This window comes from Symphalangus syndactylus, chromosome 13, assembly GCF_028878055.3.
Source record: "Symphalangus syndactylus isolate Jambi chromosome 13, NHGRI_mSymSyn1-v2.1_pri, whole genome shotgun sequence".
Taxonomy (NCBI): domain Eukaryota; kingdom Metazoa; phylum Chordata; class Mammalia; order Primates; family Hylobatidae; genus Symphalangus; species Symphalangus syndactylus.
Genome location: NC_072435.2, coordinates 97415001 through 97440308, shown reverse-complemented (window position 1 = coordinate 97440308; position 25308 = coordinate 97415001). Strand labels below are relative to the sequence as shown.

At 42.3% G+C, this 25308-nt stretch overlaps 1 protein-coding gene across 3 annotated transcripts in view; it reads right to left on the bottom strand.

Moving 5' to 3' along the window:
- The window catches only part of DRAM1 (DNA damage regulated autophagy modulator 1), a 49484-nt gene that overhangs the window by 5785 nt on the left and 18391 nt on the right, over window positions 1-25308 (bottom strand). For all 3 annotated transcript variants that reach the window (XM_055240332.2, XM_055240333.2, XM_055240334.2), the window contains exons 2-5: window positions 18961-19028; window positions 15490-15632; window positions 8890-9067; window positions 3052-3110 (exon numbers count right to left, since the gene is read on the bottom strand). In XM_055240332.2, coding sequence (XP_055096307.1) covers window positions 3052-3110; window positions 8890-9067; window positions 15490-15632; window positions 18961-19028 — 448 coding nt within the window. The remainder of the gene's footprint in view (window positions 1-3051; window positions 3111-8889; window positions 9068-15489; window positions 15633-18960; window positions 19029-25308) is intronic.

The following is a 25308-nucleotide window of genomic DNA, read 5'->3' as shown; positions in this document are numbered from 1 at the left end:
TGTTGTCTGAAGTCCAGTTCAGCATTTTTTTATACTTCAAAGTATTACATTTAGCCATTGACAACTGGCTGTTTGCCCCTCTGAACTATAAACCCCTCAGGATCCTCTATCCCATGGCCACCCTGCCCTCTATAATCTTTCACAGTCTTGCATGCGGTAGGGACTCATCAATGAGGTCTACCATACAACACAAGTCTAGTTCTTCTCTCTGGTCCATGATCCCTTTACTTCTCCTTTGCTGGAAGTATTCTTCCACCTGATCCTTGGGGGAAAGAATCCTCTGTCTCTCACTAACTCTCTACTTTCCTGGGGCATCCTTGATTCTCCTATAAGGCATCCAGATGAACCACTACTACAGGTATCTAACAGGATGAGTTGATCTCAATGTCAAACATTTGGTTCCATGTGTTCTGATGCTTGGTCCAAAATGTCCTGGTCTACCCCACACTCTAACAACTCTACCCTACACTCTGATGACTCCCAGTCCCACCAGAAGTCTAGGCCCACCGGGGTGCAAGCGATCCTTCCACCTCAGCTTCCCAAGTAGCTGGGACTACAGGCGCATGCCACAACGTCTGGCTAATTTTTGTAGAAACAGGGTCTTACTGTGTTACCCTGACTGGTCTTGATCTCCTGGACTCAAGCAATCCTCCTGCCTCAGCCTCCCAAAGTGCTGGGATTACAGGCATGAACCACACAGCACCTGGTGTAGGCCCATGTTTCTAACCTCAATATCTCATGATATCCCCAGAGTCATCAACTCTAACCAAACTCATCCACTTCCACCTACTAAATTATTTATCCCTGTTAGGGGCCTTATTTCTGGTCAAGGGAATAAATTCTTTGGTTCACCTAAGATAAAAACTTAGAAGTCATCTTTGATTCATCATGCCACTTCATTCTTGTGTTAGTCATTTGCCAACACCCATCAGATTTCCCCTATTTGAAATGTGAACTAGTAGAACTGCCTTCTCCTTGCCCTCCTAATGCCAAGCTCTCCAAGGCATCCCAGGCATTGCTTCTGTCTAACACTCATCTAATAATACTCTTTCTATTTGCTTTACTGTTCGAAAGTCTGCAGGTTGGGCGTGGTGGCTCACGCCTGTAATCCCAGCACTTCAGGAGGCCAAGGCGGGCGGATCACGAGGTGCAGAGATCAAGACCATCCTGGCTAACATGGTGAAATCCTGTCTCTACTAAAAATACAAAAACTAGCTGGGCATGGTGGTGCGCGCCTGTAATCCCAGCTAGCACCTGTAATCCCAGCTATTTGGGAGGCTGAGACGGGAGAATTGCTTGAACCTGAGAGGCAGAGGTTGCAGTGAGCCGAGATCACGCCATTGCACTCCAGCCTAGGCAACAAGGGCAAAACTCCGTCTCAAAAAAAAAAAAAAAAAAAAACTCTTCAAAGTCTTACTCTGGTCACCTATGTCAAGTACAAGCCTCTCTGCCTGCCTCTTACAGCCACTGCACCCTTGCACAGTTATCCCTGGCTGCAGTGATTTCTCACTCTATCCTGAAATGAACTATCCACCACACTGGAGCTGGTATCGTCCTCTCTACTTAACATTCCATGCTCCCTTTCACCACCAAACACCTTCATTCACACTGTCCCTCTACCCTCTTTTACTAAAGATAGATAGTTGAAGTGTTTAATAAAGAAATTAAAGGCCAGGTGCAGTGGCTCACGCCTGTAATCCCAGCACTTTGGGAGGCCGAGGCGGGCGGATCATGAGGTCAGGAGATCGAGACCATCCTGGCTAACACGGTGAAACCCTGTCTCTACTAAAAATACAAAAAAGTAGCCGCGGGTGGTGGCGGGTGCCTGTAGTCCCAGCTACTCAGGAGGCTGAGGCAGGAGAATGGTGTGAACTCGGGAGGTGGAGCTTGCAGAGAGCCAAGATTGTGCCACTGCACTCCAGCCTGGGTGGCAGAATGAGATTCTGTCTCAAAAAAAAGAAAGAAAGAAAGGAAAGAAAGAAAGGAAAGAAGGAAAGAAAGAAAGAAGAAGAAGGAAGGAAGGAAGGAAGGAAGGAAGGAAGGAAGGAAGGAAGGGAGGGAGGAAGGAAGGAAGGAAGAAAGGAAGAAAGAAAGAAAGAAAGAAAGAAAGAAAGAAAGAAAGAAAGAAAGAAAGAAAAGAAGAAGAAGAAGAAAGAAAGAAAGAAAGAAAAAGAAAGAAAGAAAGGAAAGAAAGAAAGAAAGAAAGAAAGAAAGAGAAAGAAAGAAGAAAGAAGGAAAGAAGGAAAGAAAGAAAGAAAGAAAGAAAGAAAGAAAGAAAGAAAGAAAGAAAGAAAGAAAGAAAAGAAAAGAAAAGAAAAGAAATTAGAGGGCCGGGTGCGGTGGATCACGCCTATAATCCCAGCACTTTGGAAGGCCGAGACGGGGGGATCACTTGAGGCCAGGAGCTCTAAACCAGCCTTGCCAACATGGGAAAAATCCTGTCTCTACTAAAAATACAAAAATTAGCCAGGCATATGGCGCACGCCTGTGGTCCCAGCTACTCAGGAGGCCGAGGCACAAGAATCACTTGAACCCAGGAGGCAAAGTTTGCAGTGAGCTGAGATCATGCCACTTCATTCCAGCCTGGGTGACAGAGCGAGACTCTGTCTCAGAAAAGAACAAAACAAAGCCAAAAATTAGCTAGGCCTGGTGGCATGTGCCTGTAGTCCCAGCTACTTGGGAGACTGAGGCAGGAGAATCGCTTGAGCCTGGGAGGCAGAGGTTGCAGTAAGCTGAGATTGCACCACTGCACTCCAGCCTGGGCAACACGGCAAGACTCCGTCTCAAAAAAAAAAAAAAAAGAAGAAGAAGAAAGAAAGAAATTAGGAACTCAAAATTTTGAAAATAATTCCAGCAAGCATTTGGAATTACCCTGATAGCTAATTACTACACACTGCCAAATGATTGGACAGTAAATTGATTACATGCCATGTTTATTTCACATTTTGCAACTTGTTCTAAGAAACGGCAGTGATCTTCCCTAGGCCTAGCCTGGCCACAAGCTCACATAACCACATCCAACAACCACATTCACAACAACTTAAATGTTACCTTATCTCTTGGATTCCACTCCAGCTTGGTTATGGAAATTAGTGAAGCACAGACAATCACTGAAAAAAGTAAACAGTTAAGGAAACTACAGCACACAACAGTTCCTTTAATGTTAAGACTAGATTATTCTCCTAATAATATAATCATTATACAGCGTTAAAATGTTAATACCAACATTTCTATCATCAATTAAAATGTTAATACCAACATTTCTACAATCAAACCAGTTATATTAGCTTCTTATAAACTCAAACTTTAAATTCAATGATGAGAGTTAAATAACGATATGGAAATACCTTCGCAATAGTTTTCCAGTGTGTATAGTAAAATTTATTAAAATTTATTGCTACCTTTTGTACAACCCTGCACGTTTCTGGATCTTCCCACTTAAACTAGCTGTTTAAATTTGGTCAAAATGACTGACCCAGCAGTCCAAGATGGTTTTTTTTGGGTACTTCCCACTGAATAAAAATACTTTTTCCCTAAAATACTATTTTCCTTTCCCTTTTTTTTTTTTTTTTTTAAGATGGACTGTCGCTCTGTCACCCAGGCTGGAGTGCAATGGCACGATCTCGGCTCACTGCAACCTCCACCTCCTGGGTTCAAGCATTCTCCTGCCTCAGCCTCCTGAACAGTTGGGATTACAGGCACCCACCACCATGCCCAGCTAATTTTTTGTATTTTTATTAGAGACGGTGTTTCACCATGTTGGTCAGGCTGGTCTTGAACTCCTGACCTCAGGTGATCCGCCCACCTCGGCCTCCCAAAGTGCTGGGATTACAGGCGTGAGCCACCGTGCCCAGCCTAAAATACTATTTCCAAGGTAACAGCTTTAAGGAAAATGTTAAATTCCAAAGTGCCAAGGCTCATATACAAAAACAAGCTACAGAAACTCAAACTATTATCTTTAAAAAACAGACTTCTGTTGGGTAATTGGGTATAAGGTGAGCCCTTCCTTCCTGGCCCAAAGATCTGTCAAATCAAAGAGATTCGCCCCATATCAGACTTCAGGGATGATTGACACATGCCTACAGTCCAGCCTAATAATGCCAGGGGCTGAAGCTCCTATCTTCCACGGGCAATACTTTCTGCACGAAGGCAGTGATAACCATTTTGATTGAACTTAGAATGCAAAAGAGAAAGCTAGAGAGAAACAGGATGCTCTAAAACGTCTGCAAAATATTAGAAATTCAAAATGTTAGGCCAGGCGCGGTGGCTCACGCCTGTAATCCCAGCACTTTGGGAGGCTGAGGCGGGTGAATCACCTGAGGTCAGGAGTTGGAGACTAGTCTGACCAACATGGTGAAATCCAGTCTCTACTAAAAATACAAAAATTAGCTGGGCATGGTGGCGTGCACCTGTAATCCCAGCTACCTGGGAGGCTGAGGCAGGAGAATTGCTTGAACCCAGGAGGTGGCAGTGAGCTTAGTTTGCACCACTGCACTCCAGCCTGGGCAACAGGGTGAGACTCTGTCTCAAAAAAAAATAAAATAAAATGTTGAGCCAAGCAAAGTTTAGAGCCTCCTCTGAATTCAGAGTCAACATCATCTCTCTTAACTCCCACCCCCCGCAAATTGTACAGAGTTTAACCCTTCTGATTCTCAAAATAAAAGAAGTAGAGAGCACAGAAGATTCTCTGATCACTTCATCACCTCCCATCTGTTTCTAATAGTTTAAAAGCCTCTTAATTCTTTCGTTTATTTATTCTTAGTTCCATCTTCAGTGCACCAGGTACCATTCTGGCCTAGGGGTGGGAGAAGGGAGAACTTGGTCTCAGCTCTCAGAAATATCACAACTTTGTTGGACCAGACCCAGGGAATGTACCATACTACAGAGAAAAGGACTGGGTACAGCAATGACTGTAAGGAAAATTATTAATTCAGAATGGAATGGGAGAAAGCTTCATTCAGTGAAACTTAATGTAAGTTGTGAAGTTTAAGGAGCTCTCTAGAGCAGCACCATCCCACAGAAATATGTGTAATTTTTAATTTTCTAATATGCAAATTTATTTATTTATTTATTTATTTGAGATGGAGTCTCGCTCTGTCACTCAGGCTGGAGTGCAATGGCGTGATCTCAGCTCACCTGCAACCTCTGCCTCCTGGGTTCAAGCAATTCTCCTGCCTCAGCCTCCTGAGCAGCTGGGATTACAGGTGCCCACCACCACGCCTGGCTAGTTTTTCTATTTTTAGTAGAGATGGGGTTTCACCATGTTGGCCAGGCTGGTCTTGAACTCCTGACCTCAAGTGATCCGCCCACCTTGGCCTCCTAAAATGCTGGGATTACAGGCATGCCTGACCCCTAACTTAATTTTAATAATATATCTTATCTAACCCAACACATAAAAATATTGTCAATATAAGATATACATAATATGCAAAACATATATATTGATAAACAACATACATCTCATTTAACTCAATATATCAAATAATATTGCTGATGGTATTATCATTTCAATGTATAATAATATAAAAAATTATTGAGATATTTTACTTCTTTTTCTTATCAAATCCTTGAAATCAGGTGTATGTTTTACATTTAGGACACATCTCAATCTGGACTAGCCACATTTCAAGTATGCAAAAGCCACATGTGAGTACCATGTTGAACCAACAGCTCTAGCAAGACAAAGTGGAGGAGGATAATCCAGCCAGTAGAGATTGGTTAAAAACAGAGGACAACAACCAACCAAGCCTGAGGGAGAAGCCGTAAAAACAAGGATGAAGAAATAGGAGGTCTCAGATCATGGGTCTCATGCAGAGGAACCTGGACTTTATGTTGTTGGTGATTTCTGAAGCTTTCAGAAGCTTGAGAAGCCCAGTGCAAGACAGATAATTCATCAGGAAAGGTTTAGAAGCAGGATTCTAATGTCTGCCTCACTAGGTGCCTCGGTTTCTTCGGTAGTCAAATGAGGCTATTACACAGAAATACTGCAGTAAGAAGAAACCGGGGCATTTTAAAGATGCTTTCAATTCTTTTTTTTTTTTTGAGACGGAGTCTCACTCTGTCACCAGGGCTGGAGTGCAGTGGCAAAATCTTGGCTCACTCTAACCTCCCACTCCCGGTTCAAGCGATTCTCCTGCCTCAGCCTCCCAAGTAGCTGGGACTAAAGGCATACGCCACCAGGCTTGGCTAATTTTTGTATCTTTAGTAGAGATGAGGTTTCACCATGTTGGCCAGGTTGGTCTCGAACTCCTGACCCCAAGTGATCCACCCACTTCGGCCTCCCAAAGTGCTGGGATTACAGGTGTGAGCCACCACACCCAGCCTATTTAAAGATGCTGTCAATTCTTTGTGAGGAAATATAAATACCACACTAATGTTTAAGACAGAAGATCTTTTCATGTGGATGAATTCATTCAAGTTAATCTGAAATAGGGTTATAACCCCTTTCTGTGTGGGGCTGCTTCCTGTTGACATGACTTACACTAAGAACTTTCTAGAGGCCAGGCGCAGTGGCTCACACCTGTAATCTCAGCACTTTGGGAGGCTGAGGCGGGTGGATCACCTGAGGTCAGGAGTTTGACACCAGCCTGGCCAACATGGTGAAACCCCCGTCTCTACTAAAAATATGAAAAGTAGCCGGGCGTGGTGGTGGACACCTGTAATACCAGCTACTAGGGAGGCTAAGGCAGGAGAATTGCTTGAACCCGGGAGGCGGAGGTTGCAGTGAGTGGAGATCGCACCACTGCACTCCAGCCTGGGTGACAGAGTGAGACTCCGTCTCATAAAAAAAAAAAAAAAAAAACTTCCTAGAAATGAGAATTATTAGTAAGTGAAACTCTGAGGCCTGAAATGCTTATTTTGCTAAAACTCTCTGACTGATATCTATGGATCTGTTTCCAAAGTTGGAAGCAAGGGAAGGTTTCCTGCATCAAGAAACTTTGCTTGTAACACTACAACCACTATTATGAATTTTACAACTAACACAAGACAAAAAGTTGAAAGAGATATATTCAAAGAGAAAGTGTTCCTTTAACCTATAAGTAAGACAAGGAATTTGAGAAGCAACTATCTTAGGAACAAAGGTATGTATTTTGTTGGTAAATTTCTCAGTACTAGGATTTGGCTACTCTGTGCTTGGAAATTTTGTAATTAAAAATGTCCTTCCCCAAGATGGAAAAAAACCCAAAATCATACTTAGACTTCACATTTTGTAGTTTCTATTTTAGAAAAGAACATAAACCTTAATATTTAGAAGCAAGTGATGTGTTTTCACTCCATCTTGCCCACTGTATACCGTAACTCAACCCAGACTAACAAAATTGCCGCCAATAACATAGTTCGATTTTCCTACAATCTGACATCAGTCATCATTGTGTAATGACCCTGAAGCTTTCTCTGATATGACTACGGATGGCATTTTGAAAGATGGGGAATTCTGCAACTCTTTAAGACCACGGCTTTTTTTCCTTGTTAAATACTTCATTAAAGAAAAAGCTTTCGTTTCCTCTAAATCAGAATCTAAAAGCATGCTAAATTTATATTTTCATTTCCTTTCAGATTGCTGAGTTAGAAAATAAAATGGATTTCATTTTGAAAATGAAATTAGTGACTATAAAAAGAAAAGGCTAAACATATTTTAATTTACTCAGTAATAAGTGATCTAGAGCTTTTTAAAAATCTCTTCACATGGATGAGTAAATCAAACTGTCTTGCCACCTACGTGCAGGGAGGGGGAGAGTTTAGCCTTGAGGGACTTCGTGGGGCTATTACTTTGAGTACAATATCAATATTTGGTGTCTTTAGCCAAGCACTACAAAGAAAAATAAATATTTTCATATGGCTCATGAAACTGGCCCTGTGAGAAGGAAAGTAAACAGAGACTAAAGTGTTCCTACATTTTCCACCCTTCTTTCATACCATTCTTCCCCCAAAGAGACTTTTGATCTAACTAGACAATGTTGAGACATTTTCTTAATGATCTACACTTTTTTTTTTTTGAGACCGAGTTTTGCTCTTGTTGCCCAGGCTGGAGTACAATGGTGTGATCTCGGCTCACCGCAATCTCCACCTCCTGGGTTCAAGCAATTCTTCTGCCTCAGCCTCCCAAGTAGCTGGGATTACAGGCATGCGCCACCATGCCCGGCTAATTTTGTATTTTTAGTAGAGACAGGGTTTCTCCATGTTGGTCAGGCTGGTCTTGAACTCTCAACCTCAGGTGATCCACCCACCTGAGCCTCCCAAAGTGCTGGGATTACAGGTGTGAGCCACCGCGCCCGGCTTGATCTACACTTTTATCCCAATTGTTTTTCTGAAAAATGTGGAAACTTGGTTGCTATCCTTTGCTTTTTTTTTTTTTTTTTCGGTCGTGGGGAAGGGAAGTGTCAAGATTTGCTAAGACACCGTGACAAAGATCCTTTGCGTGGCTGAACTTTAGTCAAGCTCCTAAAACTTCTCCTAGGTCCATCTGTGCACTTCCTTGTAAGATCCAGTTTTAGCAAAGAACCCTGGCTAAGTCAGTTTAGCAAGGACCCCCCCACCCTGATACCTGATCACACTTGATATCTGATTGGGTTCCTCCTCCTCCACCCTTCCCAGGTGATGTCTGATCACATGGCCAGTACTCAACAAGAATCCTGTTAGGTTGGTTTGGCCAGAATTTCCCCTCATCCTTGAGGTTTCCTTTTAGTACTTTTCCATTCACTGACCTCATCCTACTCCTTGGCTATAAATTCGTACTTGACAACGCTGTATTCAGAGTTGAGCCCAATCTCTCTGCCCTGCTGTCAGAACCCATTGCAGTGGTCCCTATAAAGTCTTCACTATCCTTCTTTAACAAGTGTCATTGAATGTTTTATTCCTTTAACGAGGGGCAAATGTGAAAAAGGATACTGGGGATGACAGCTGCGCAAGCCACGGCAGAGATGAACATCCGTATGCGGCATGTCGAGAGACTGTTCCACTGGGGACACGATTTATAGGAGATTATAGATTGTAGGAGCGTGTACAGAACACCAAAGACAAAGGCCAAAAGAGCACCCCCGTCATGAACCACTGGCACAGCTAACTCCTGGAGAAAAAGTCATAAATGTGTGTTACTCTGGGTGGGTTTGTCAACATCGAGCCGCGAGCACTCACTCTGGGCTGCTTTGAGCCATTGGTCATCACAGATGCACCACTTCTCGGAAAATGTGGCTGTTTGACTACCAAAAGAAAAGCCTTCCAGGTGCTGAAATTAATGCCAAAAAGTTCATTGTTCCACAGCGAACCTGGGCTCATGGGACAAGGAAAAGAGGTCTGCCTTAGAGGTGGGAGGGTTGAGTATGGTGGGCTTCAGAGTCTGGTACACCTGGATTAAAAGTCCTGACTCCACCATGAGGCTCTGTGACCTTACTGCAAAGCCTCGATTTCTGTATCTAAAAACGGGCATAATCATCTCAGTCTTACATGTTTGCAGTGAAGATTATAGGATACATATCATGTACAATTTTCTCTTTTTGTTGTTGTTGTTTTTGAGACAGAGTTTCACTCTTGCTGCCCAGGCTGGAGTGCAGTGACACGAACTCGTCTCACTGCAACCTCTGCCGCCCAGGTTCAAGCAATTCTCCTGTCTCAGCTTCCCAAGTAATTGAGATTACAGGCACGTGCCACCATGCCCGGCTAATTTTTGTATTTTTAGTAGAGACGGGGTTTCGCCATGTTGGCCAGGCTGGTCTCGAACTCCTGACCTCGTGATCCGCCCATCTCGGCCTTCCAAAGTTCTGGGATTACAGGCGTGAGCCACTGCACCCAACCCTGCCTTTTTCGTTACAGAAATTTTTGTTTGATGTCATCAATAAACTTCGGTATGATATGATTGAAAAAGAAACCAAAGTACGTGACTCGTTCCATGATGGTGCCAAGGGTGGTTTGGGGTTTTTGGGCTCCCTGCTCCCTGATAATCGCTACTCATCCCTCCCAAGGCACCTCAAATGAACACACCATCTAAGTAAAACCACTGCTTTTGTTATGCAAATGCAGCTTCTTTTTCGTTTTTTTTTTTTTTTTTTTTGATACAGGGTCTCACTCTGTTGCCTAGGTGGGAGTGCAGTGGCATGATCATAACTCACTGCAGCCTTGAATTCCTGGGCTCAGGAGATCCTCCCACCCCCTCAAGTAGCTGGGACTACAGGCACATGCCACCACACCCAGTTCTGGCTAATTTTTTTTTCAAAGGCAGCTTCTAAACAAGTTCCCTGTCCCCGCTTCCTGTAACCAGCCATTTCAACCAGAAGGCAGCCCCTATGCCAGTCTAGGCAGAAAGTTGGTGCAGACCCTGTACACACTACACACTCAGAATTGCACCTCACCTTCGGCTCCTTTCTTTCCTTTTCTTTTTTTTTTTTTTTTTTTGAGGCGGAGTCTTGCTCTGTCGCCCAGGCTGTAGTGCAGTGATGAGATCTCGGCTCATTACAACCTCCACCTCCCAGGTTCAAGGGATTCTCATGCCCCAGCCTCCCAAGTAGTTGGAATTACAGGCATGCACCACCACGCTGAGCTAATTTTTCTATTTTCAGTAGAGACGGCAGTTTCTCCATGTTGGCCAGGCTGGTCTCGAACTTATGACCTCAGGTGATCCACTCACCTCAGCCTTCCAAAGTGCTGGGATTATAGGCGTGAGCCACCACACCCGGCCTCGGCTCCTTTCAAATGTGCACTGGGCACAACCTTCCAGTCGAGGAACATTTAGATGGAACCACTGGGTCTCGACTTCAGCTTGAAAATGCAAAGCTTTGCAAAGGGCAAGTTAAAGTGTTGTCCAGGAGAGCCTGGTTTTGGCCACAGGCCACCCCTTGGCCTCAGCTCCCGGTGAACACACTCTTCCCCCAGCTTCCCTCTGACCTGGGCCACCTGGGCTTCTCCAGCACCACAATGTTTGCCATCCAGACAGTTCAACCTCAAGCTGGAGCACAAATGAACTGATTAAATTTTCATTCACCACATAAGAAAGGGAGGTGCAGAAAAAAAAAAAAAAAAAAGACCTTTTAACTTATTTCTAAGGAAATGTATTTCCTAGTATGAAACCTAGAAATAAGGGGAGAAATTCATTACATGATTGGTGTTATATTCAAATATGACTGCACTGACTCTGCAATACATCATATAGTTTCTGTATACCTAAGATACCTCGCATGGGCCAGGTACTGTGGCTCACGCCTGTAATCCCAGCACTTTGGGAGGCTGAGGCAGGTGGATTACAAGGTCAGGACTTTGGGACCAGCCTGGCCGACGTGGTGAAACCGCGTCTGTACTAAAAATACAAAAATTAGCCGGGTGTGGTGGTGCGTGCCTGTAATCCCAGCTACCAGGGACACTGAGGCAGCAGAATTACTGGACCCCAGGAGATGGAGACTGCAGTGAGCCGAGATTGTGCCACTGAACTACAGTCTGGGCGACAGAGTGAGACTCCATCTCAAAAAATAAATAAATAAATAAATAAATAAATAAATAAATAAATAAAATCAGACGGGCATGATGGTGTGTGCCTGTAGTCCCAGCTACTTGGGAGGCTGAGGTGGGAGAATCACTTGAGCTTGGGAGACCAAGGCTGCAGTGAGCTATGATAGCACCACTGCACTCTAGTCTGGGCAACAGAGTGAGACCTTGTCTCAAAAAATAAAATAAAAATAAATAGAAGACTGGGCACAGTGGCTTATGTCTGTAAACTCATTACTTTGGGAGGCCAAGGCAGGTTCAAGACCAACCTGGGCAATGTGGTGAAACGCTGTCTCTACAAAAACCATAAAAATTTGCTGGGCCTGATGGCATGAACCTGTAGTTTTAGCTACTCAGGAGGCTGAGGTGGGAGGATTGCTTGAGCTCACAAGGCAGAGATTGCAGTGAGCCGTGATCGCACCGCTCCAGCCGTGATCGCTGCACTCCAGCCTGAGCAACAGATCAAGACGCTGTCTCAAAAAATAAAGGTAAAAATAAAATTACAAATAAATAAATAAATAAGATTCCTAACATAGGCATATAGATTCAGGGAAGTTATATATGAAAAATAAAATACAACAGGGTACGGTGGCTTGTGCTTGTAATCCCAACACTTTGGGAGGCGGAGATGGGAGGATCACATGAGGCCAGGAGTTGAAGAACAGCCTCAGAAACATAGCAAGACCACATCTCTACAAAAGTAAAAATAAAAATTAGCTGGGCATGGTGATGCACCCATAGTCTCAGCTACTCAAGAGACTGAGACAGGAGGAGTTCAAGGTTTAGTCTAAGTGTTCAAGGTTACAGTGAGCTATGATTGCGCTACTGCTTTCCAGCTTAGGTGACAGAGCAAGACCCTTTCTCAACCAATCAATCAAAAAAGCAGGGAAATGATTTTTAGATCAGACATGAATTTTCAATAAAGTTAAAACCCGGCACTCTTTTTGGACTGCTTTTTAGAAACTCTCTTGGTAATTTAAAAGGGAATAACAACAACAAAGAGAGAGAGAGAATGGTTTAATAAAGCTCCATCACTCAGCTTCAAAAAAAAAAAAAAAAGAATACATGAATACTGACAGGGTTAAACCTTGGAAAGTTTCTTTTCTAAAAAGGAAACTTTAAAAGTTTTTATTTTTAATTGACAAATAATAATTGTTTATAGGCTGGGCACGATGGCTCACGCCTCTCAGCACTTCAGGAGGCCGAGGTGGGCAGATCGCCTGAGGTCAGGAGTTCAAGACATGCCTGGCCAACATGGCGAAAGGCCATCTCTACTAAAAAATACAAAAATTAGCTGGGCATGGTGCCAGGTGCCTGTAATACCAGCTACTCGGGAGGCTGAAGCAGGAATAACTGCTTGAACCTGAGAGGCGGAGGTTGCAGTGAGCCGAGATCGCGCCACTGCACTCCAGCCTGGGCAACAGAGAGAGACTCTGTCTCAAAAAATAATAATAATTGTTCATATTTATGAGGCTTGTAGAGGGGTGTGTGTGTGTGTGTGTGTGTGTGTGTGTGTGTGTGTTTCCAGAGGCACAGTCTCCCTGTGTTGCCCTATGTTGCCCAGACTAGTCTCAAACTCCTGGGCTAAAGCATTCCTCCTGCCTTGGCTTCCCTAAGTGCTGGGATTACAGGCATGAGCCACCTCGCCTGGCTGTAGATGTTTTGATGTATGTTTACACTGTGGAATGATTAAATCAAGGTAATTAACATATCAATCACCTCACATACTTACTCATTTTTTTGTGTGATGAGAACATTTAAAATCTACTGTTTTAGCAATTTTGAAATATACAATACACTATTATTAACTATAGTCGCCATGCTGTGCAGTAATAGATCTCCAGAAGTATTAATTCAGTCTAACTGAAACTTGGTACCCTTCGACCAATACCTCCCCGCTCCTCATCTTCCTCTTCACTCCTGTAACACCATTCTACTCTCTCCTTCTGTAAGTTTGATTTTCTTAGATTCCACATATAAGTGACAGCATTCGGTATTTGTCCCTCTGTGACTGGCTTATTTCACTTAGCATAAGGTCCTCCAGGTTCGTCCATGTTGCCACAAATGACAGAATTTCAAAAAGAAAACTTTCTGAGGGAAAATAAAGTATTGACAGAAGTTAGTGAGGACACACCAAAAAGTAGCCATCTCACCCACTCATTTGGGAAAAAGATTATCTGTGAAATTCTCAAAAATGTGATTTATTGCAACTCAAGAAAATTCACCATGGCTGGGCACGGTGGCTCACACCTGTAATCCCAGCACTTTGGGAGGCCAAGGCAGGCAGATCACTTGAGTTCAAACCAGCCTGGCCAACAAGGTGAAACCCCATCTCTACTAAAAATATAAAAATTAGCTGGACATGGTGGTGGGTGCTTGTAATCCCAGCTACTCGGGAGGCTGAGGCATGAGAATCACTTGAACCCAGGGCGGAGGTTGCAGTGAACCGAGATTGTGCCACTACCCTCTAGCCTGGGCCACAGAGCGAGACCGTCTCTACAGAAAAAAAAAAAAAAAAAAAAAAAGAGGCAGTCACACTCTCTCTTGCCCTCATATCTCAAAATCGTCTTGAGTTAGCTCAAGTTGGTTTGCTCCTGATATGACGAAAATGAATTACAGGATACCAAACAAGGAAGTTGTAAAGATACAGTTATCGGAACAATGACAAGTCAAACACTTTGCTCCCTGGGAAGTTAAGATTCTATTTCTGGTTTTTGTGAAGATTTAATCACATCATTGAAGACTTAAGGGGAACCAAAAGTTGAAATTATTTAACCATCTAAGTTTTCTTCTTAAAGTCAGCCCTTAAACGGTTTAAAAACTGACATCTGTATCTCTCATGATGTGGTTATTCAGAGGATAAAGTGATATATCTATACTAGTCCCTATTAAACCATAACCACGCTGTACTAGACAAATTATATCATTCTAGGTCTTCCTTTTTAAATTGTGTGTGTGTGTGCTTCCTGATGGTAGAACTATGCATCATGTACTTGGTTTTTTTTGTCACGGATATATCTTCATGTTAGCACTGAGGATAGCTCTCACAGGCTCTAGGAAGATGACTTCAACTCAAAGCCCGCCTCTGCCATGCATTATTCATCTGATCTTGGGCAAGTATTAACCTCTCTAGGCCTCCATTTTACCATTGATAAATGGGAAAAATAATAGTGCCTATCTTACAAGGCTTTTATTATAATTGTATGAGTTAAAATATGGAATATTTTCTTAAACATGTCACAGGAAAATTTCAATAAATGTTTGTTGTTATGAAAAACAAAATGCATACTGTCATAAAAATATAAGGAAATGTCACCGAGAGCCTCCTCTTTGAATACCAGAGGTTTAAATGGTAGAATTGGTAAACACATGCAAATATTTTCACACTCTTAACAAAATCATCACAGTAGCTGAAGTAGCTCTCCCAACCAACACATCAAACTACATCAATGACAACATGGAGCAATGCAAAGCCCAAGGCCTCCTCTCAATCACACACTCTCTCATAATTATGCAAATGTGCACCCCATTTCTCCCAAGTACCAGAACTCACTTTCAAATGCTTTTTTTTTTTTTTTTTTTGAGATAGAGTCTCGCTCTGTCGAGTGCAGTGGCACGATCTCGGCTCACTGCAACCTCCACCTCCCAGGTTCAAACGATTCTCCTGCCTCAGCTTCCTGAGTAGCTGGGATTACAGGCATATGCCACCACGCCTGGCTAATTTTATATTTTTAGTAGAAATGAGGCTTCACGATGTTGGCCAGGCTGGTCTTGAACTCCTGGTCTCATGATCCACCTCGGTTTCCCAAAGTACTGGGATTACAGGTGTGAGCCACCACACCTGGCCCTGATTTCCAAATGTTAAAGGTTTCTAAAAAGCAAACTAACCCACTTATTGTAAACTCATCAAGCATTTAATGGCTATAATGGCATAAGTGTGCCTCTTGCATTTCTGCTGCTCTCTTCAGACACATACACTCCACCACTCCTCATGACTAAAAAAGCTCCAGGTTATACCTGAAAACTGGCGACAATGCCCATTCCGAAACATCCCACCAATCCAAGCACTAAAGACACCAAGTTAAAAACAGGAGTGCTGAAATAGCAGGTTTGATTTTGCTTCTCTATTATTTTATATCTTGTATATATCGTGGCTGCACCTGAAAAAGAAGAGAACTTTGATGAATGTTCATAACTTGATTTCTTTAGGATGAAAAACAGGAGCAGCTTTGTATCACTTTTTAAAAATGTACTGATTGCAAGTCTCTCCACTTTCCCACCCCTGTCCCTCCTGACTCTATCTTACTCTCTCCCCAGCATGAACAGACACACACACACACACACACACACGCACACCCCTTGGTTGTTGTCCTTTTCATGTAAATGCTATTATAGTACATGTATTACTCTGTGACTTGCTTTTTCCATTTAACAATGTACCCTGGAGATCTTTTCAAGCAAGTACAAACAGATCTACTTCATTGTTTTCAGGGATCTCATCATGGTCTATGGTATGAGATACTATATTTATTCCTCATTCTCCTAAGAATGAATTTCTACATTGTTTCCATGTTTTTCCTGCTACAAACAACACTCAATGAATATCTTTGTATATAAATCTTTGGGTTTCTGAAAGACCAGTTCCTAGAAGTAATATTACTGGGTCAAAAAACCATGCACAATTAGAAACACCTTCAAATTGCTCCAGCCCGTTAACGATTTAGACTCCCACCAGCAGAATTTGCCAGCAATTTTGTATGCCCTTGCCTTTTTAATTCTGTCAATCTAATAAATAAAAATGCAACCTGTTGGGTTAGTTTGCATTTCCCTGATCATTAGTGAGATTTAGCAACTTTCAGTATATCTACTGGTCATTTGCATTTCTTCTTCTGAGAAATGCATGTTTACAATTTTCTTTTTATTCTTCTCTTGGGCTTGTTGATTTCTAATTTGTAGTTACTTTTTACACATTATGTCCATTAGTCTATTATCTGCTATAAATAATGCAAATTTTCTTCTGCTCTGCTCTTTGTCTTTTAACATTGTATCTTGTATCTTTCATCATTTAGAAGTTTTAATTTTTAATCTACTCATATCTGTCAATTCTTCTGGGTTTTGTGTAAGTTTCTATTCCAAGGTTTAAAAAATATTCTCCTGTAATTTAATTATTGCATAGTTTTGCTTTTCATGTTTATTAAATTGCAATTGGTTTTTGTGTATGATGTGAGGAGAATAGTAAAGGTATGTTTTTCCAAATAGCTAGTCAATTAACCAAATACCATTTGTTGTAATTTGGCAATAAAATGTAGCCTCCATGAGAGTAGAGGCCTTGTCTGTTTTGTTTGCTGTTGTAAACTCGACACTAAGTTATAAACAAGCACAAACCCTATCATATAGTACGTACTCAGTAAATGTTGAATAAATGAATAGCTACCATAATTTTAGATACGTATTCTCTTTAACTCAGCAAATTTATCTTATAGAAAAACACACAAATATGCAAAGATATATTTAAAAGATGTTCACTTCAACATTAGAATTACAAAATACCAGAAATAGCCTAAATGTTGGACAATAGGGAACTGATTAAATAAATGATAATACATCCTTGCGAAAGACATCATGCATGTGTGGAAAGGATAAAGTAGATGTGTATATATTTACACAGTATGATGGCCATAATCTATTCCTGAATTTTTAAAAAGCAGGCTAAAAACTAATAACTTATCATAAATCTTTTTGTGTGTGTGTGTGTGTGTGTGTGGAGACAGGGACTTGCTCTGTCACCTGGGTGGAAGTGCATCGGCACAGTCATGGCTCACTGCAGCCTTGACCTCCTGGGCTCAGGCAATTCTTCCACTTTATCCTCCCAAGTAGCTGGGACTACAGGCACACATCACCACACCCAGCTAATTTCTTTTTCTTTCATGAGATCTCAGTACATTGCCCAGGCTGATCTTGAACTCTTGAGCTCAATAGATCGTCCTGCTTCAGCCTCCCAAAATGCTAGAATTACAGGCATGAGCTCACATAGACCATTTCAAGTGAATCTATTTATGTCAGTTTCTGCTTTATTCAGAAGCAAAAGCTGTATTTATCACTTGCTGTGATAAAATAATCTCTCTGTTTTCCAAGTCTGGATTCTTGGCAAGGATGGTGTAAGAGGGCACTGGGATTGATTGACTCCATATTGCTACTTCCCCTTGCTCACCTCCAAAACTTTAGGAGGACTACAAATGGTGATGTGGTGAAACTTTCCCGCTACCAAGTAGGATGAACAAATTCCAAAAATGCCATGTCACTAAGTAGGGTCAGCATCACTGTCCCTTCTTACACTGTACCAGTAGAGAGGAACAGAAAGCGCTGGTTACAAGATAGGCCCTTGGCAAACACTTGATTGTTCCACGGGGGGAGATTATAGAAGGACTAAGAGAAAATGCCCCACATCTGATATCTATATACTTGGATCACCTTATAGAAGACTGAGCTTTACATTAACTATAGAATAGTTGTAATTAATATGCATTACATTAATTGGCTTATGACAAGGTTGTACCCTATCAACTGCATCTCAGGTACATCTGAGGAATTGAAAAGAAAAATCATACTGTTCCTTGCTCCACCTGTTACCTTCTCTAACAGGTAAGATAATGCCTTTGTCAATGGTCCTCAAACTTTAGTGAGAACCCAAGTCCCCTAGAGTGCTTGTTTACAACACATCTTCAGGAACCCACACTCCCAAAGGTTCTGGTTGAGTAGCATGGCCCACGAACGTGCATTTTACCAGAACTCCACGTGATTTTTCATCAGCTTGCCTTCAGAACGCACTTTGAGCAACTTAGCTTACACATTGGGTGTCTTTGGCTTACATGAGTGTCTTGACCATAAATCAACACTTTTAAAAACCAAATTGCACTTAAAATCCATTCCAGAAGTTTGGTATTTAAAACCACCTATAGCAAATCCTGTTACAAATTACTAATTAAAGTACAGTTCTCTAATAAGGCCATAATTTTTGATGTCTTTTCACTTCAGTTTCTCAAAATAGGACAAAAATCTAGCTGCAAAGGTTGTGCTTTTAAAAAAATTATACACAAGGCCGTGTGCAGTGGCTCACACCTGTAAGTTCAGCACTTTGAGAGGCCAAGGCAGGTGGATCACTGAAGCCCAGGAGCTCAAGGCCAGCCTGGCAACATGGTGAAACCCCATCGCTACAAAAAAATACAAAAAATTAGCTGGGCGTGGTGGTGTGTGCCTCTAGTACCAGCTACTCCAGAGGCTGAGGTGGGAGGATTGCTTGAGCCTGGGAGGTTGAGGCTGCAGTGAACCGTGATCATGCCACTGCACTCCAGCCTGGATGACAGAGACCCTGTTTCAGAAAAACTAAATAAAATAAAATAAAAATTATATGAAAACTAAAAATGACACATCAACTTCACTTGGAATTGTGAGCTTTTCAATTATTTATAATAATTATTGTGTACTTACCAAGAAATGCAGAGAAGGTTATCATAAATCCAAAAATACCACTCTCTGGAGGCGTTGCTCCTGTATCACTGGCAAAGAGAAGAAATGTCCAAATTATTAGAAAGAAATTCTCTCCAGACCTCTGGGAAGACATGTAATTGGCAAGTTTTATATTCTGTTTCTTTTAGGTGTTCAGCCACTTTGAATTCCAAAGATTTGGCCTGATTTTGTTCTAAAGTATTTTCATTTTGGCTCTGAAAAATCTAAAATTTATTTTTATACCATGAGAGGTTCCATAGTAAAAAGCCAGGAAATGTTTAAAATGAATGGTGCTGCCATTTTTCAAATGATCAAACCCACTAACCTTGGTATGTGTTCATTCTCAGTGAAGAATGACTACTTTGAAAAAGAAAAAAAAAAAAAGATCTAAAGTCATGTTTGAGGTCAGGCACAATGGCTCACACCTGTAATCCCAGCACTTTGGGAGGTGGAGGTGGGAGGATCACCTGAGGTCAGGAGTTCAAGACCAGCCTGGCCAACATGGTAAAACCCCTGTCTCTACTAAAAATACAAAAATTAGCCCAGCATGGTGGCGGGTGCCTGTAGTCTCAACTACTTGGGAGGCTGGGGCAGGAAAATCTCTTGAACCAGGGAGGCGGAGGTTATGGTGAGCCGAGATCATGCCACTGCATTCGAGCCTGGGCAACAGAGAAAGACTTGGTCTCAAAAAAAATAAAAATAAATCATGCTCAAAAATTCTAATATTGGCATGTTAAATACACATAAACACTTCACTTTATTTTCTAGTGACTGAGATTTTATTATCTGCTGAAAATATTATGATAAAAATCTGAGCCGGTCACAGTGGCTCACGCCTGTAATCCCAGCACTTTGGGAAGCTGAGGCGGGTGGATCACCAGAGGTCGGGAGTTCGAGACCAGCCTGACCAACATGGAGAAGCCCCATCTCTACTAAAAATACAAAACTAGCCAGCCATGGTGGCACACGACTGTAATCCCAGCTACTCAGGAGGCTGAGGCAGGAGAATCACTTGAGCCCGGGAGGCAGAGGTTGCGGTGAGCCGAGATCGCACCATTGCACTCCAGCCTGGGCAACAAGAGTGAAACTCTGTCTCAATTAAAAAAAAAAAAAAATACTGAACAATATTATTGATCTCTAGGAATACTTTATGGAAATAATAGGGTATCTAGGGTATATTAATTGTGGTAAATTATTTTAACAAAAAAGGGTTTCTGTAAAACATTTTTCAGGTACAGTCTTTCAATTAATTAAATGAGTTGGAAAATACTATTTGACATGTTCTTTTTTTTTTTATTTTTTAGAGACAGGGTTTCGCTATGTTACCCAGGTTGGTTTTGAAGCCCTGAGCTCAAGCAGTCCTCTCATCTCAACCTCCCAAAGTGCTGGGATTACAGGTGTGAGCCACCATGTCTGGCCAACATGTTCTATTTTCTATTAGTGCCAAGCTTTATTTTTTTCATTTTCAGGCTGCTCACTTTAAAACTGATGGCAAAAGAGCTCCCAACATGAAACAACTTGTACTTATTTTGAGTGTTTCTACATTTGTAAACAGCTCTGAAATTTAAGTATTAAAAAACTGATCACGTTGAAAACGATGCACTTGTAGGTGTTTAAAGAATTCTACAAGGAGCCTGTGTGTGCAGAAAGCAGGAACTTTTTAAGTTTTGCGAACACTTCATATTTAAACTGAAGTTTAAAGAAGTTAATAGGGCCAGGCACGGTGGCCCACGCCTGTAATCCCAGCACTTTGGGAGGTCAAGGTGGGTGGATCACCCGTGGTCAGGAGTTCGAGACCAGCCTGACCAACATGGTGAAATCCCATCTCTACTAAAAAATACAAAAATTAGCTGAGCATAGTGGTGGGTGCTTGTAATCCCAACTACTTAGGAGGCTGAGGCAGGAGAATCGTTTGAACCCAGGAGGCAGAGGTTGCAGTGAGCCAAGATTGCGCCATTGCACTCCAGCCTGGGCGACAGAGCAAGACTCCATCTCAAAAAAAAGAAAAAGAAGTTAATAGCCTCCCTTACTGCCAGACGTGATGGCTCACACCTGTAATCCCAGAACTATGGGAGCCCGAGGCAGTTGGATCACGAGGTCAGGAGTTCAAGACCAGCCTGGCCAACATGGTGAAACCCCGTCTCTACTAAACATATAAAAAATTAGCCAGGTGCGGTGGCAGACGCCTGTAATCCCAGCTACTTGGGAGGCTAAGGCAGGAGAATCGCTTGAACTCGGAGGGTGGAGGTTGCAGTGAGCCGAGATCGCACCACTGTACTCCTGTCTGGGTGACAGAGTGAGACTCCTTCTCAAAAAAAAGAAAAAAAAAAGAAAAAAAAAAGAAAAAAGAAAGCTTCCCTTACAGCAAATGCCTTCATTCCAAATTAATTCAATTTCAATGTCACTGGTACTTGCAAGAACCTAAAGGGTTTAGGATTTAGGCTGGGTATAGTGGCTCACGCCTGTAATTCCAGAACTTTGGTGAGCCGAGGCGGGAAGATCACTTGAGCTCAGGAGTTCAAGACCAGCCTGGCCAACGTGATGAAACCCTGTTTCTACTAAAAATACAAAAATTAGCTGGACATGGTACAGGGTGCCTGTAATCCAAGCTACTCGGCAGACTGAGGCAGGAGAATCACTTGAACCTGGGAGGTAGAGTTTGCAGTGAGCTGAGATCACGCCACTGCACTCCAGCCTGGGTGACAGAGCGAGACTCCGTCTCAAAAAAAAAAAAAGAACCTGAAAGGTTTAGAATTTAGCATTACCACTTTTCCTACAATAACCATTTTTCACACTAAAGGAATGTTGAGGTGAAGGATGCCCTTCTGAGCACAATGCTAAATGGGCAGAGACAGGAATGGGAACCAGTAATGGGGAACAAAGCAGAGACAGCTCATAACCTTGGGCAGCACTTTTGCCACACAATTAACTGCCAGGGAAATCAGGCCTCCCTGCCTTGGCCTGAGGGTATAAAAAAGCAGGCACCAGGTGACTCATCCTAGAGTTCTTGTTACACAGGTCTGAGAATAATTCTGAACCTCAGACAGCCACATGCCAGGCATGGGAGCAAACACTGAGGAGAAGCGCTGGGAAGAAGGTTGTTTGCCCGTCTGTGGAGAAAGGGAAGGCAATGAAAGAATGAGGAAGATATTTAGGAAGATAGGGAGGTGGCAATATGAAGGTGCTCTGACTGAAGAGAAGACCAGACTTGGGGACTCTATTGATGGCAAATTGAGACTATGTCAAAGGCCCAGGTGTGGAGTCCACATGACATCAAACACGTGATCTGAAAACTTGGAATTCCAGGGTCGCGTTTTATTCTTGCTTATCTGTACATTTAAAACCATACAGGTGGAGGCCAGACGTGGTAGCTCACACCTGTAATCCCAGCATTTTGGGAGGCCGAGGAGGACGGATCACTTGAGCTCAAGAGTTCGAAACCAGCCTGGGCAACATGGTGAAACCCTGTCTCTACAAAAAATACAAAAATTGGCCAGGTGCGGTGGCTCATGCCTGTAATCCCAGTAATTCGGGAGGCTGAGGAGGGCAGATCGCTTCAGGTTAGGAGTTCAAGACCAGCCTGGCCAACGAGGTGAAACCCCATCTCTACTAAAATATAAAAATTAGCCAGGCATAGTGGTGCATGCCTATAATCCAAGCTACTGAGGAGGCTGAGGCAGGAGAATCATTTGAACCTGGGAGGCAGAGGCTGCAGTGAGCCGAGATCGCGCCATTGCACTCTAGCCTAGGCAACAGGATGAGACTCCGTCTCAAAAATTAAAAAATAAATAAAAAATAAAATAAATACAAAAAGCCAGGCATGGTGGCACCTACCTGTAGTCCTAGCTACTCGGGAGGCTAAGGTGGGAAGATTGTTTGAGCCCAGTAGGCAGAGGTTGCAGTGAGCTGAGATCATGCCACTGCCCTCCAGCCTAGGTGACAGAGACCTTGTCTCAAAAATAAATAAATTAATTAATTAATTTTAAAAAAACCACACAGGTGAAGGGAAGCTCAGAATATTTGGGACTAAGATTAAAATAAATAAATAAATAAATAAATAAATAAAACTATATAGGTGGAACCAAAAGCACTTTGCAAATAGCCATTGAATGAATATCAGTACTGGCCAAAAAAAAAAAAAAACTGACCTAATCAATATCACTTACTGAGCATTGACTATGTACCCACCAGGCACCATTAGGTGCTTACCATACATCATTTCATTTCATCTTTACAACCCTGAGGGGGTCTATATCAACCCCATTTTACAAAGTAAGAAACTGGGTATTAGAGAGGCTATATAACTTGTTCAAGATCACAGAGCTACACAGAGGATTCCCTATCCCAATCCAGATGTTTAACTCCCTGACTTCCCAGCCTCTACTCTGCTTTAACAGCAGACAAGGAACTAAGCCATTAGGAGAATGATTGGGGACGGGGAGCAAACACTAATATAGATGCTGGTCAGTGTTTAACAGCCAGCTTTGGAGGGTGCCTGGTTTGTGGCATTTGCCAATTTCCATGGTGAAAATACTCTCAACATGTTAAAATTCAAGCTACCAAAAGAACCAAAACAAAAAAACAAAATAAATAAATAAAAATAAATTTGGGCTACCAAACTGCAGGTCACTGAACGTGGAGTTGGAAGAGAAGCACACAGTCCATGCTCAGGAGCAGACACCAGCTAGCTCCAGCACGCCATGGGAATGAACCAGCATGGTGATGAGAAGGCATCATTATGCGTTTGTTGTAGACCCGAAAAATGTAAACTAGGCAAGATCTTAGAAACTCCTCAAATGCTATAATTGTAAAACCTTTCTGCCAAATACTGCCATGGTAAATCTGATTATTTTTCAGGATGACCGAGCATGTAACACCCAGCATCAATGCCTGAGTATCAATAGCCCACATTCCTACACCTTTGCACTACAACAGTACAATACAACAGTGTTGATACAACAAAAATTCATAACCAGTTGTTTAACACCCATCTTTTCAAAGTTTTTTCTTTTAACTCCACAGATAGCTATAGAATTTACTCATTCATCAGCAAAATATTTGTTAGATATAATCTGAGTCACAAATTCCCAAATCTATCAGATAACGATTATCAGTTTGTGATTTATTTACACTAAGTGTAGAATTCAAAGAGGTGAGGATATAAAAAATAAATAAAAATAATTTTAAAAATAAAAAAAAATTCCACTCAGTGACAAAGCAGTACCAATTTAATTAGCTGAAACTTTGCTCAAGAATAGTTCATGAAAACTTTCCAAGAGGCAAATGAAAATGCGAAACATTTCAAAACTTTTAAGAACAATAGCGTTCGGCCGGGCGCGGTGGCTCAAGCCTGTAATCCCAGCACTTTGGGAGGCCGAGGCGGGTGGATCACGAGGTCAGGAGATCGAGACCATCCTGGCTAACATGGTGAAACCCTGTCTCTACTAAAAAATACAAAAAAATCAGCCGGGCGTGTTGGCGGGCGCCTGTGGTCCCAGCTACTCGGGAGGCTGAGGCAGGAGAATGGCGTGAACCCAGGAGATGGAGGTTGCGGTGAGCCGAGATCGCGCCACCGCACTCCAGCCTGGGGGACAGAGAAAGACTCCGTCTCAAAAAAAAAAAAAAAAAAAAAAGAACAATAGCGTTCGCCCATTACTATTTTCAGGATGAAAGAAGGCTGGGCGCACATTAGCTCACACCTGTAATCCCAGCAATCTGAGAGGCCGAGGCAGGTGGATCACTTGAGGTCAGGGGCCCGAGACCAGCCTGGCCAACATGATGAAACCCCATTGCTACTAAAAATACAAAAAAAAGAAAAAAAATTAGCCAGGCATGGTGGTGGGTGCCTGTAATCCCAGCTACTCAGGAGGCTGAGACATAAGAATCTCTTGAACCCAGGAGGTGGAGGTTGCAGTGAGCCGAGATCGCGCCACCGCACACCAGCCTGGGCAACACAGCAAGACTCTGTCTCAAAAAAATAAAATAAAAAATTAAATAAAAATGAAAGAGCTCTTACCTCTCAATGAAAAATGTTCTTATGTCTTTCCGTGTCTGATCTTATATATTAAGTAAATATTTTTTATTTTTGTTGTTTTGTTTTTTGCTTTTTTGGACAGCATACATAAGTAAATATTAAGTCACATCTTCTGGTGATATTGGAATCCAGATAAGTAAACACTAAGAGGTAACCAAGAGACCCTGTGAGTAACCTCTTTTTATTTATTTATTTTTTTAAGCTCAAGCTAAATGATTCCATCATGCAAGGGCAGAGGTAGTAGTATTTGGTTGGCCTAACTGTGCCTGGGTGCCTGATTCAGTAAACTGGAGAAT